Source organism: Esox lucius, chromosome 4, assembly GCF_011004845.1.
Source record: "Esox lucius isolate fEsoLuc1 chromosome 4, fEsoLuc1.pri, whole genome shotgun sequence".
Classification (NCBI taxonomy): domain Eukaryota; kingdom Metazoa; phylum Chordata; class Actinopteri; order Esociformes; family Esocidae; genus Esox; species Esox lucius.
Genome location: NC_047572.1, coordinates 8,118,003 through 8,131,458, shown reverse-complemented (window position 1 = coordinate 8,131,458; position 13,456 = coordinate 8,118,003). Strand labels below are relative to the sequence as shown.

The following is a 13,456-nucleotide window of genomic DNA, read 5'->3' as shown; positions in this document are numbered from 1 at the left end:
CGGTGCCTCATCGAACACGAAAGAGACAGCCGCAGAACCTTTATGGAGCCTTTTTTTGAGAGGCCTATACCTAGTTACACAATAGTTTATATTATTCTAATTTCCTTTAATCGGTTGTTTATTTTTAAAATACTATATTATGTGTCAATTAGCATGTAACAGGTGCTTACAGGTTTATTTATGATAATTAGGTGAAAGTCTGGGTAGGCACACGAAAAAAAATAAATTTTATTGCAACCATTGTAAAACAAAAGAATGAAAGAAGAAAACAAATGAAAAATGATTCATTATTATCACCTTGACTGAATTGATGGCAAACAGGTTATTTTCAGTTTTGACATTGGGTGGCGCTCAGACATCAGTCCTCAGTGAAATGCATTATACATTTATTGCGTGAAAGTGGCAATCAGGTACTGTATCATAACAATAACTGGTTTAAAAAGCATGAAGGAAACATTAATTGACAGTTTTATTTTCATTTTAATGCATCGGAATTGTCTTGGCCTATTTAAAATATTCATTAAATACCTATAAACAGCTTCGAAAAGCGATCTATAAGTGCGTAACTGGAGTATTAATGCTTTTCTTTCGTGTTACAGTTACCAAGACTGTAGCCCGAAGTCTGTAAATATGTCTGAAAACTAAATAAATAAATACCGTGTAAATGCGGGTTTGATTGAATAGCGCTTAAACTAGGACTAACTTGTTCAGGTAATTCAATAATAAATAATATTTAATGTGTTATTGTCGTCATTGTGACTGCTCTGTTCCTGTGATTGAAAGGTGGTGCATGCGCAAAAATGTTAACCTATACTGGCTATTGACGCTCGGCTGTTCAAAACCGATGAAAACAGTGTAGAGAGGATATGTCAATAGACGCAGATGTAGCCTACAACAGCGAAGCACTGTAGCGGCGCGGGGACGTCTGCTAGAGAATGCTACTGCAATCAAATATAACGCCTGCTTTAGCTCATTATAGTATTAAACACATTTTTTTTCCCGCTTATCAAGTATCTCGTTTTTAACCGTTATTCATAATTCCACGGGCGTAGCCTAGATCAGCTCCTGCGATTACAAAATGCCTCTCGTGCAGAACCAACCCGGAATAATTCTGACAGAAACTCCTATGGGTATGTGTGCGCAAGGTCAATGGCGTGGTTGCAGCAAACATATATAGGCTAGGCTACTAGGTTAAATATAAGCGCAATGTTGTGCTGCTGTCCTGATGGGCAACCGCAATATGTTTGCCTGTAGCCCATTGCCTAGTAAACTGCATGACTGTTAATGTAAAACTTCTAAAGCCAGGTAGACTATAATTTGATGAGGCGATTATGTTTTTATGATATGTGGTTTATGTTATACACTACTTGCTGCGAAATGTGTTTGACACAATAGGGCGGGGCTTGATTCATATGTGGAAACCATCACTGTAGCCATCAGCTAGATAATTACTTTACTTTCTCGCTCGGTGCTCTGGGCCGGCTATGTCCCTGTGTTGGGAGCAATGCTACGTACAGTGTTAGAAAGAAAAATAAGATACTATTAATTTAATTTAAATTAATCTGTCATTCAGAAATCCTCGTCACGGTTACATTGTGCTTCTTACATGGTAGTTATTACCGTGTATAATCAAGTTTTTTTTAAAACTGTTAAAAATGTGTTATGTGTTTTTTTTAAGATGTGCTTTGTTAGCAAACATTGTAGTTAAACGAGTTCAGCCTGTTTGTTTGGTTTCTGAAGAAATACGATATTAAGTCGAACTAAGCTTATGATGCATTTTTATTGATTTTCTTAAAAAATAAAACGTTTTATCCTTAAAATATAATAAGACGGGATGTTGCATCTGTAGGATCCCAGTAAAAAAAACTACACCTTGGGCCTGGTAAGGCAGTGCTTGATGAGGCAACCATGCTTGTTTACATGTAGATCACTAGATAACGTTAAAGGGACCACCCAGAGTTTTTTGTATAATTTCAGCCACTGGTTTTTTAAACGTCCCTCACAAGTCCCTGTTTTTTCTGTCCATTACATTTATCATTTCATATGATAGGCTGATATTCATGGTTGGTTTTCATATGATAGGCTGATATTCAGGGTTGTTTTTTTCGTTATGGGTCATCATAACAATGTGAATGTCTTCCAGGATCATTTAAGAGGAGGAAAAAGAAATCCATCGTGGTCACGGTGATGTTGCTCATTGTGTCCATGCTTATCCTTATCTTTGGGTTGGCAGCCACCACCAGGACACAAAACATTACAGTCGGGGGCTACTACCCAGGAGTAATTGTAAGTAAAAGTCGAATATCTTTCCCTGTTAAGCCAAAATCATAGCCCAGACACAGAGACAGGCCTATTGTGAAATAGCTACTTGCCGTTCACCGTCCGCGGGGAATGTATTCCTAACACCCACATTACCCAAATTCCCGAACAGTGCAACCGGTATGCATCTGCTATTCAAAAAATAATAATCTAAAAGCCAAAGACTCCATACTCATGTTCATATGTTAGTCTTCAGCGTTGGCTTTCATGCTTTTTTGGATGTATCAGTGCAGCTCAACCGGCCAACGCATTCATATTAATAGAGGACGATTACTGGAGCCGCGTTATTTGGGAACAGTGGGGAGATTTTGATTCGTTTTGAGTCGCCATGCAAGGTTTTTTGGTGCACTCGACGTACATTCCTTACCGATGGAATGCAGAGTTCGACTTGCAGAGGCCGTTGTACTGTGTTCTATTCTATCCAACGTATGCTCGAGGACATGCACCTGGAAATTAACATGTACTCCTTTGTCCAGTGAGGGAAAAAGTGTGATTCAGGTAAGGAGCTGCTCAGCTCTTCTAAAATGGGCTGCTGGACTACCGGGTCCATACTTATAACAAGTTACAAACAAAAAGCTCCCTAAAAATGTATTCTGTTGTGTTGTTTGTACAGAATATGCAGGATGACTGGGCATTTCTAATAATACATAATCTATGGTCATTTATATGAAGGACTTGTGAATCAAATTTCAGATACTAGAATAGGCTAGGTATTGAAGAATCTACAGTATGACTAGAGTTAGAAAACGTCAGACTTCTATTAATAGAACTTGGACTGTTTGTGGTTTGACTACCTGCAGATTACCTGGGGATGAACACCACCCATCATAGGTACAGGCTCCTGTCTGAATACTTTAGAAATGCATCTTTGTTTACCTCCTGGTTGTAATAGGATAGTCTGAATGGGATCCTAATTAGTTTGATTGATGCCAGAGTTTCTTTGTCATCTTGGGCACCTGTCTTACCTCATGGAAACACGGAAGGAAGAATGCACTTCCAATATATCTGAACAGGGCCATTTTCTCTTACAATAATTGGGACTGATTATTACCAGGGAAAATATGATTTAGATCATTTTGGGTCAATTCTGGGTCTGAATGAATAGAATAAGTGAAGTTCAGTGTTTCATTTGCTGTTTATGTGTAGTAATTCTTATTTTATTACTTGTCTGGTATTACCCATTAAGCCCAAATTTAACTGTTGTCCTAAAAACAACTTGTTCTTGTTTCAGCTGGGCTTTGGCTCGTTTCTCGGAATCATTGGAGCCCATTTGATAGAAAATAAGAGGCAAATGGTAAGGAATGACGCTATGCCTGAGTGTCAGTAACAGTTTCTGCACTACAGACATACTCTGCAAACTCAGGTTCCTGGTGAAGCCGTACATATTTAGTTTCTTAATCACTGTCTTTTGACTGTATTCCAATGGATTTTCTTTAAATTATTTTCATCGCCTCATCAGTTATTCCTCAACATTGACTTGTAATTCTTGTGGGAGCTCCTCAGTGATCATGGTTGAGGGTTTGCATTGCAATTCACTACCTACAGAGGGTACCTACAAAAACTTGTGGAATTTAATGTAAATCACTCCAATTTCACAAAGGTGGCGGCCAAATAACTTTTTTGTGGGTGATTGGTTACTCCTGAGCTAATTTAGGATAGCTATTACAATAGGGGTGGTGCCTTGATATATTATATTTAAGTAATGTATTTTCAGCATATAATTTCATTAATGATAGCATTATTAACAAAGTGTAGTGTAGGGAGTCTAGTTCATTTATATACATGAAAAAAAAATCCCAAAGGGGTTGTACATTTTCTATAGGCACTTAAATTGTAGTTTTGTGAAATGGGTACACAAACACATTGACATTCTCTGGCAACATTTCACAGATGTCTCCCCAGGGTTATTTTGGCAGGGTTTACTCAGAACATGTACACCAATGCTTCTTGAAAGATACAACCCAGAATAGATGTGCGTAAGGAGAGAAAGATGGATGTTCATGCTGGAATGTACAGTGAGGACATTGCAGAACTGCAGACAACACTCATGTTGTGGCACCACGGGCGTAGCCAGTCGTAGAAGTGAAAAATGAATGAGTAACGTGACACCACCTTTACACACAGCAGCTGTAGGGGGTCTGGCCAAGCAGGTAATGGCTGACAGTAAATCACAAACATCTAATTCACCCCTACAGCAATGAACTGAGGTGGGGGCTCAATGTGAAAAAATGGGATTTATTATTAGCATAAATTAAATAATAAATTTTTCCATTGACATAATCTTGCCTCAGACACAAGCCTCTGCAGTTGCTGGTGGCTGAAGACAGTCTTGGGGGATGTATAATTGAATATGTGCTGTCTGTCTTTGAGAAGTGAAAGGAAAGAGACTTGAGGGTGAGGGTAGCAGTGCTTGAAAAGATCTGGGCGCTGTGCCAGATTTGGACCAGGCACCAGGGGACGGAGATGACAGAGCACTTTATCACTGCCTACTCACACAGACACACCCTGGACTGGCCGCAAGCATACAAGTGTCTTTCCTCACATCGTTATTTAGGAGTACACAAACACATACTTACAGTTGTGGCCAAAAATACTAGAGGCACACTTGTACATAATGATGTACCGTTTATTCTAGCAAATTAATAAGTTGATTGGTACCCACGTATGTATTTCTTTAGTTTGCAGTTGAGAAAAACCCCAAAATGAATATAATTTACTAACTCTTAGCTTATTCCACAAAGTAATCCTAAAACCTTGTAGAAGTAGTTGGTAATAATCTACAAGTCCATCTCCAGAGACCTTGATGTTCCAGTTCCACTGTACCTAATGGTATCAAGATGTCAAAGGCCTTTGCCACTCTGGCCAACCTAGTCACAAGAGACACCTTAATGAGAGATGACAGCGAAGGAAAAACCACTGATCAACTGCCCCACAGATATAAGCTGACCGTCAGTTTCAGTTTCAACTCACATAATTTGTCACCAACTTGGGGTTGCTTTGCTGCCTCTGGCACTGGGTGCTTTGAATGGGTGCATAGTATCATACAATCAGGAGAAGGCATTTTTGAGGTTGTCATAAAGTTGGGTCCCTGTCTAAGGTTATGGGTCTAACTGAAAGACAGTTACCGAAAACATTCTTTAAAACACACCCAGGAACGGTTCAAAGTTCAAAATTCTGGACTGTTCTGATGTGGCCAGCAATGAACCTAGAACTAAATTCCATTGAAACCCTGTGGAGAGATTCTTTTGGAGACTGAGTTATTTGAAGGAAGTGCAAGGGTGCCAATACCTTTGGTCACAACTGTATTAGAAGTTGCAGGCATTGTACTCGGTACAGACATTTGACAACACTTGATGCATTTGTACAACATTTGATGCACAAAAACCAATGCAGTATTTTTATTCTTGGCACAAGATTATCTTCCCTGAGGTAGCTTCATGAAGAAAGGCTAAAGAAAGTTACTGTGATTTAAACCAAGGTCTGAATGGATAACAATATCTCGTCACACTTTTCATCCCCTACAGCTGGTGGCGTCCATTGTGTTCATCAGTTTCGGAGTGGTGGCTGCCTTCTGCTGTGCTATTGTGGACGGCGTGTTTGCCACTAGACACATTGTGAGTGCCGATAACAAGCCTGGTGAATGAGCCGCAAAAGTACAACACGTACAGTAGTGGGACAGGTCCTATGTCATGTGAAGATTCTATGTTTTGTTGAAATTACACATTAACCATACCATTAATGTAATAGAAAATGTGAACATTATATAAATATTTATTATAAAATGGGTTTTTTGGACCCTGAATGCCAATTGTCGGGTAGCTGTAGTATTTGTAAGCAATAAGGCCTAAGAACAGTTCTTAGCTGTGGTACAGTGGATATAAAAAGTCTACACACCCCTGTTAAAATGCCAGGTTTTTGTGATATAAAAGAATGAGACAAAGATAAATCAAGTCAGAACTTTTCCCACTTTTAATGTGACCTATAATGTGAACAATTCAATTGAAAAACAAACTGAAATCTTCGAGGGGGAAAATGAAAAATAAAAACCTTACAATAACCTGGTTGCATAAGTGTGCACACCCTCTTATAACTGGGCATGTGGCTGTGTTCAGAATCAACCAATCACATTCAAACTCATGTTAAATAGAAGTCCTTACACTCCTGCCATAATTTAAAGTGACTCTAATTAATCACAAATAAAGTTCAGCTTTTCTAGTAGGATTTTCCTGACATTTCCTTAGTTGCATCTCAGGGCAAAAGCCATGGTCCGCAAAGAGCTTCCAAAGCATCAGAGGGATCTCTTTGTTGAAAGATATCAGTCAGGAGAAGGGTACAAAATAATTTCCGAAGCATTAGATATACCATGGAACACAGTGAAGACAGTCTTCATTAAGTGGAAAAAATATTACCAAGAAGTGGACATCCCTCCAAAGTTGATGAAAAGAAAAGAAGAAAACTGGTCAGGGAGGCTTCCAAGAGGCCTATAGCAAAGGAACTGCAAAAATGTCTGGTAAGTACAGGCTGTGTGCTACATGTGACAACAATCTCCCGTATTCTTCATATGAATGAGCTATGGGGTAGGGTGGCAAGACGGAAGCCTTTTCCTACAAAGAAAAACATCCAAGCCCGGATGAAGTTTGCAATAACAAACATCAAGTCCCCCAAAGCACGTGGGAAAATGTGTTATGGTCTGATGAAACCAAAGTTGAACTTTTTGGCCATAAATCCAAAATGTATGTTTGGCGCAAAAACAACACTGCACATCACCCCAAGAACACCATACCCACAGTGAAGCATGGTGGTGGCAGCATCATGCTTTTGGGGCTGTTTTTCTTCAGCTGGAATTGGGGCCTTAGTCATGGTGGAGGGAATTATGAACAGTTCCAAATAACAGGCAATTTTGGCACAAAACCTTCTGGCTGAAAATGAAAAGGAAGCTCACCTTTCAGCACGACAACGACCCAAAGCAGACATCCAAATCCACAAAAGCATGGCTTCACCAGAAGAAGATTAATGTTTTGGAATGGCCCAGCCAGAGCCCAGACCTGAATCCAATTGAATATCTGTGGGGTGATCTGAAGAGCACTGTGCACAGGAGATGACCTCGCAATCTGACAGATTTGGAGCGCTTTTGCAAAGAAGAGTGGGCAAGTATTGCCATGTCAAGATGTGCCATGCTAATAGACTCCTACCCAAAAAGAATGAGTGATGTAATAAAATCAAAAGGTGATTCAACAAAGTATTAGTTTAAGGGTGTGAACACTTATGCAACCAGGTTATTGGGAGTTATTTATTTTCCCCCCTCAAAGATTTCAGTTTGTTTTTCAGTTGAATTGTTATTATAGGTCACATTAAAGGTGGAAAAAGTTCTGACATGATTTATCTTTGTCTCATTCTTTAACATCACAAGAACCTGGCAATTTAACAGGGGTGTGTAGACATTATATCCACTGTATGTTAGCCATATACCACGGATAAGAACTGTCCTTAGGCACGGCGCATCATGGAGTGCCTGGACACAGCGCATAGCCGTGGTATAGTGGCAATATATCACAAAGCCCTAAGATGCCTTATTGCTCCTATAAATTGGTTACAGACACAATTAGAGCAACAAAAGGTGATGTGATATCATAGCCGTGGTAAGCAGTCTCATACACCACGGGATTCAACTCCCGCGGTTTATAAGACATTGTGTATTGCAGGTATGCCAAAACATAACTTGTACTGTTCTAATTGCATTGATCACCAGTTTATACCAGATTGCCAATATACCACACTGTAGGCTGTATCCAGGCCTTATAACACAGCCATCAGTATATTGGCCATATACCTTATTGCTTAATTATTGAGTAACTACTGTATATAAGGTAAATTTGCATATTGTGTTGATGCTGCGTTTTCAGCTGGTGAGGTTGATGCTGTTGTTTCTTCCGTTCTGGTGTGTTAAAACCAAACCAGTAGATCAACTGTGTGTATGATTATGATATGCTCTGCCTCAGGACCTCAGGCCCTACTATGCCGGGCGCTGTGGTTTCTATGCCAGTACAAAATCTTCAGTGGGTTATGAAGACGTGAGTGAGCAAGCTTACTTTCTGATGAATCTTTTCCTCATATCGGCGTGCTTCGCCATAGCGTTGCGTGAACGTTGCCCCCCGGTCGTACGGTTGCCTTAAAGCTACTTAAGCATGGTGTTAGAGTTAAACGTTCATAGAGCACGTCCTGTGTCCACAACTGTGCGGTAATACTAACTGTCTGAAATCCAGGTTCACTGCCAGACAGCGTCCCGTGCCACCTGTAGCCTACGTGTGAAATCCAACACTTGCTACTGCTGTGACCTCTACAACTGTGGCAAGTGAGTTTGCTGAGCCTTCTTCACAAGTTACTGGATATCCAGGATTATTACATTATGGTTTGGCTGCTTTAGAAGCAGGTTATGCCTGAGGGGCTGCTAGACTCATCTTATTGTTTGCTTAGCTTCAGGGTTTCCTTGTAGGCCTTAAATGTGTACCCTTGTGTGGTTTAACGGTCCAATGTAGAGGTTTTAATATCAGAAAATGTCTGCTCTCTGGTAAGGATTTTGCTAGGGCTAGGAGTGGTCTGAGCGGGCAGCGCCAGACAAGCTTTTCTTGGCAGAGAGATTTGCAGCTATCTTTGTTATTGGTCTATAAACTATTTTACCACCTTGTGATGTCACCAGACAGGCAAGAATTCTATTCCAACAGGTGGACTTTATCAGGAGTCTTTATTACATTGTAAGGACAATTCTTTTCACAATATACAGGAAAATCAAATTTTTTATTATACTGAGCCTTCAGTTATCTATTGAAAAAGGACATTTTGTCAACCTTTTTCTTTTACTTACGTTTCAGAGAACATCCTCTTTTGGGACATGCAAATAAAGATGTTTTGAAAAAGTTTAGGAAAACATCCATGATTTTGAAGTAGGTCACTTTTTTAGCAGCTTGAGTGTCGTGTTGAACCCTTTTTTATTTTCTGTTCTTTTGAATGAATATCTGTATAGAAGTCATTGTGCTTGTAACCTACCATCAATCCTGCATGATCGACCAGTCATACCCCTCTCCTACCCTCTCACCACTCTTTCGATTCAGTAGCTAGTTCCTGATTCTAACCGTACCGAAAATGGTCATCCGTCATACAGCGAAAGGGCCGCTTATATTTGTGTATTTACATTAAGTTGCGTTTCATGTTACGCCTGCCTGTCATTTCCTGTTAAATAAGTACACAACTAATGTGGAATACATACATGTCTCTGAAGCTTAATTTCTCGAAAGCTTTTCTCATCTCACATTTGTACGCACTCTTCTCTGTCTCGCCCATCCGCCTCTCCTACCCACTGGCCCAGCCGCATTGAGCTGATGGGGGGCTACCACGAGTACACGGAGGTAGGGAGCTGCGAGGACGTGGTGCACCTTTACCATCTGCTTTGGTCAGTCACCATCCTCAACATCATCGCTCTGTTCCTGGGCATCATCACCGCTGCCGTGCTGGGAGGCTTCAAGGACATGGTAAGAGGATCGCTAGGTCAAGTTGAGTGGTAGGCCTATCCATTTATTAGAGCATAAATCTAATTCAGATCAGACTGTTTGTATAGAATGTAATGGACTAATATTTAAAAAATTAATCACCGTTATTTAAAGTTGAAGGGTGCGCCCCATGTTTGTCCAACGTTTCTCCGGTGAATATGTACTGATGCATTATGGGTTTAAATCTATCCCACTGCTTTTTCACACAAACAAAACTCTGCTATATATGTAGCTGTAAACAAAACATAGAAATGCTGGAAAAAGTGATAAATGAATTATTGTAAGCATTGATCTACTGTATTTTCTTCACAAAATGAAAAAACTGAGTGTATCCAGTTCTGGTAAATCTAATGCAATGGTGCTTTGGACAGACACCCATGCTTACCCCTGATTCCTGTGAATCCGAGCCCCTCCCAGCAACTTCTGTCCCTTCGGTGCCAGCAGCTCGCAGCACCTCTTCCTTCAACTCCTACTACAACACTGCCCCCTGCCTACCGCCCTACACGGCCCGTGACACCCAGGTAATTCACCTAGCCATAACACACAAGACGGAAAAACAGGAATTACTGCATTTTGTAAAAACCTCAATGAAACCAAACTCTCCATCGGAGTCTAAATCCTTTTTAAGTCTTAATTTATAAGGCCTTACTGACACAGAGCTCCTGTATTATCCGTATACACACACTGTCCAGCAGACAAATGCTAACTTTCGCCTAGACTCATATTCACATTCACTGTTCCTAATGCACGCGCATAGTTGAGGGCGTTCCAAAAATGGGCATTCAATTACAGGAGCTTTTCTCCAAAATTATTGGAATTTTGAAATTAAAACTGTGGTGTGGGGGGCTGTCAATATTTTGACCACTAGTGTCACCACACCTTCTCAGTGTGTAACCTGATGTTTTAAATAGGTGCTTCATGCTTATGTTTAGAAAAAGAAAATGTAATCTGCACTGCCAGTTTGGACAGTTTTTTTTATCTCAATTAAAATAACAGAAAAATAAAGGTTGAGTTACTAAAAAAATAGGTGTTTTTGTTTGTTTAAATCAAACTCTTGATATCACACATTCATGTCAACCAGAAACAAGCGTGGAAACTCTGGTTGAGCCAGTATGTTTCAAGATCAAGATTCTTCCCATACAAACTCAAGTTGCCTGTGTAGTTTTAACCAGGTTCCCCTTCCCGTCTCTTCAGGGCTCCAGCATGATGTTCCCTGATTCCTCTGGACTGTCCGATGACTCCCAGTCAGGGGCCAGCCACATGTGGCCCACCCTGGTTCCCCCCCGTTACTCTTCAACCTTCCACCCTGACGAGAGGCCTCCACCATACAGCCCCTAAGAGGGTGTCAGGGCCCGGGAGAAAACCGGACGGCCAGCCATCACCCTCTCCACTTTGACATTAGCAACAATGGCAGTTGACTGGGCGCTAGCTGGTCTTGAATGTCAGTTTGAACACGAGGTGCTGTTGAATCTGTCACTGTGAACCGTTCCTGAGCAGTCGTCTAAGGAGACAAAGGGTTAGCGGAAGGGCATGGATCGCGGCTAAGAAGCTAGCGCCATTCGTCATGGGCGGGCAATGAGGTTTTACCCATCTCTCAATAAATACAGCCTGTTAGAAGTCAGACAGAGTGGGTGGGTAAAGCAGGTGCCACGCCCCTGGCGGACGCTCTCAGTCGGTGCAATTTGCTCGCTACCTCTTCTCCGTGGCGTCTCTTCTATGTTGACATTTCTCAGGGCTCCAGAGACGTGTACGCAGTGTGGCGGGTGGGCGGAATACATCCTGACGTACCATACAGATCTGCAAACATTGAAGGGTGTGGCCAAGGGGAAAGGGGTGAGAGAGTGTGGACTGGCTGTGTATCAGAAGCAGTACGTTTCCAGGCCGGTCTAAAGACTCGCCACGTTCGCACCAGTTCTCCTGAACAGTTGTAAAGCTTTGGAAAATGTCTTCACCTCTCCCCAACTCACACCTTCGTTGTTCTCTCTCTTCCTAACTCGGTATAATATGAATGCTTCATGTCCGAACTGGCACTGTGATTGGTCCTTGTTTTTTTGCATTGCCTTTTCTCAAGTGGCATGACATCAGTGTTGTGGTGTGGAAATGGTTCTTGTCATTTACGACTGATATTCCTTGGTAATCTCATGCTGGCCAGTGTTAACACTGATTTATTTTGGGGCAGCTATAGGTCACAGAGAACTGTACAGAGAAGTTCAAGTCCCAGTTAAAGCCATTTTCTTTTAGGCCTAAAAGCACTTTTAATGTGAAAGTCTGTCATTTATTGTACATTGTCATCACCACAGCCCACAAGGTATCAGCTGTTAATGGTGCTTGGATGTATGTAAAGCTACAACCATTTCTCTATTAGTGCATTGACAAATAAAGATATTAAAACCTAGATTACAGTTCACCCAATTGATGGTTATCTCACTATCTCTCTTGGTTGTATGTAGATAGTGAACAGGGCTATGAAAGGCTGTTTGTTGAGAGGTGGATTGGGGGAAATCTGCGATGCAAACCATTCCTCCGAACAGTTTTTATGTACTGTATTTGATATGTTTCAGAGAGACTCATTGCTAAACTGGTCTCTTTCTGGGTGGAACATATACTGATCAGCCATTACATTATGACCACCTGCCTAATATTGTGTATGTCCCCCTTTTGCCGCCAAAACAGCCCTGACTCGTCGAGGCATGGACTCCACTAGACCTCTGAAGGTGGGCTGTGCTATCTGGCACCAAGACATTAGCAGCAGATCCTTAAAGTCCTTTAAGTCGCGAGGTGGGGCCTCCATGGATCGGACTTGTTTGTCAAGCACATCCCACAGATGCTCGATTGGATTGAGATCTGGGGAATTTAGAGGCCAAGTCAACACCGTGAACTTACGTTCCTCAAACTATTCCTGAACCATTTTTGCTTTGTGGCAGGGCACATCATCCTGCTGAAAGAGGCCAGTGTCATCAGGGAATTCTGTTGCCTTGAAAGGGTGAACATGGTCTGCAACAATGCTCAGGTAGGTGGTACGTGTCAAAATAACAACCACATGAATGGCAGGACCAAAGGTTCCCCAGCAGAACATTTCCCAAAGCATCACACTGCCTCTGCCGGTGAGCATGGGCACCCTGACTGGTCTGCGGCTATGCAGCCCCATATGCAACAAACTGCAATGCACTGTGGTTTCTGAAACCTTTCTATCTGTACCAGCGTTAACTTTTTCAGCAATCGGAGCTACAGTAGCTTGTCTGTTAGATTGGACCACACAGGCCAGCCTTCACTCCCCACGTGCATCTGTGAGCCTTGGCAGCCCATAACCCTGTAGCCGGTTCACCACTTTTCCTTCCTTGGACCACTTTTGATAGGTTCTGACCACTGCAGACCGGGAACACCCCACAAGGGATGCAGTTTTGGAGATGCTCTGACCCAGTCGTCTAGCCATCACAATTTGGTCACTCACTCAGATCCTTACACTTGCCCATTTTCCCTGTTTCTAATACATCAACTTTGAGGACAGAATGTTCACTTGCTGCCTAATACATCCCACCCATTAACAGGTGCCATGACAATGAGATTATCACTGTTATTCACCCCACCTGTCA

The 13,456-nt window shown here is 41.6% G+C and overlaps 1 protein-coding gene across 6 annotated transcripts; it reads left to right on the top strand.

The window, feature by feature from the left end:
- The first annotated feature begins 817 nt into the window (after window positions 1–817).
- tmem255a (transmembrane protein 255A) lies at window positions 818–12,258 on the top strand. Of its 6 annotated transcripts, none has more exons than XM_020045691.2 (10): window positions 818–1,130; window positions 2,144–2,286; window positions 3,551–3,613; window positions 5,844–5,933; window positions 8,319–8,390; window positions 8,583–8,671; window positions 9,189–9,260; window positions 9,677–9,845; window positions 10,235–10,384; window positions 11,058–12,258. In XM_020045691.2, the coding sequence occupies exons 1-10, from the start codon at window positions 1,079–1,081 to the stop codon at window positions 11,199–11,201; spliced, it is 1,044 nt and encodes a 347-aa protein (XP_019901250.1). In that variant the 5' UTR covers window positions 818–1,078; the 3' UTR covers window positions 11,202–12,258. The 6 variants fall into 6 exon arrangements, with proteins under 6 accessions (XP_019901250.1, XP_019901253.1, XP_010894577.1 ...); XM_020045694.3 differs by having other exon boundaries at window positions 819–1,130; window positions 2,234–2,286; XM_010896275.4 differs by having other exon boundaries at window positions 819–1,130; window positions 9,683–9,845.
- The last annotated feature ends 1,198 nt before the right edge of the window (window positions 12,259–13,456 follow it).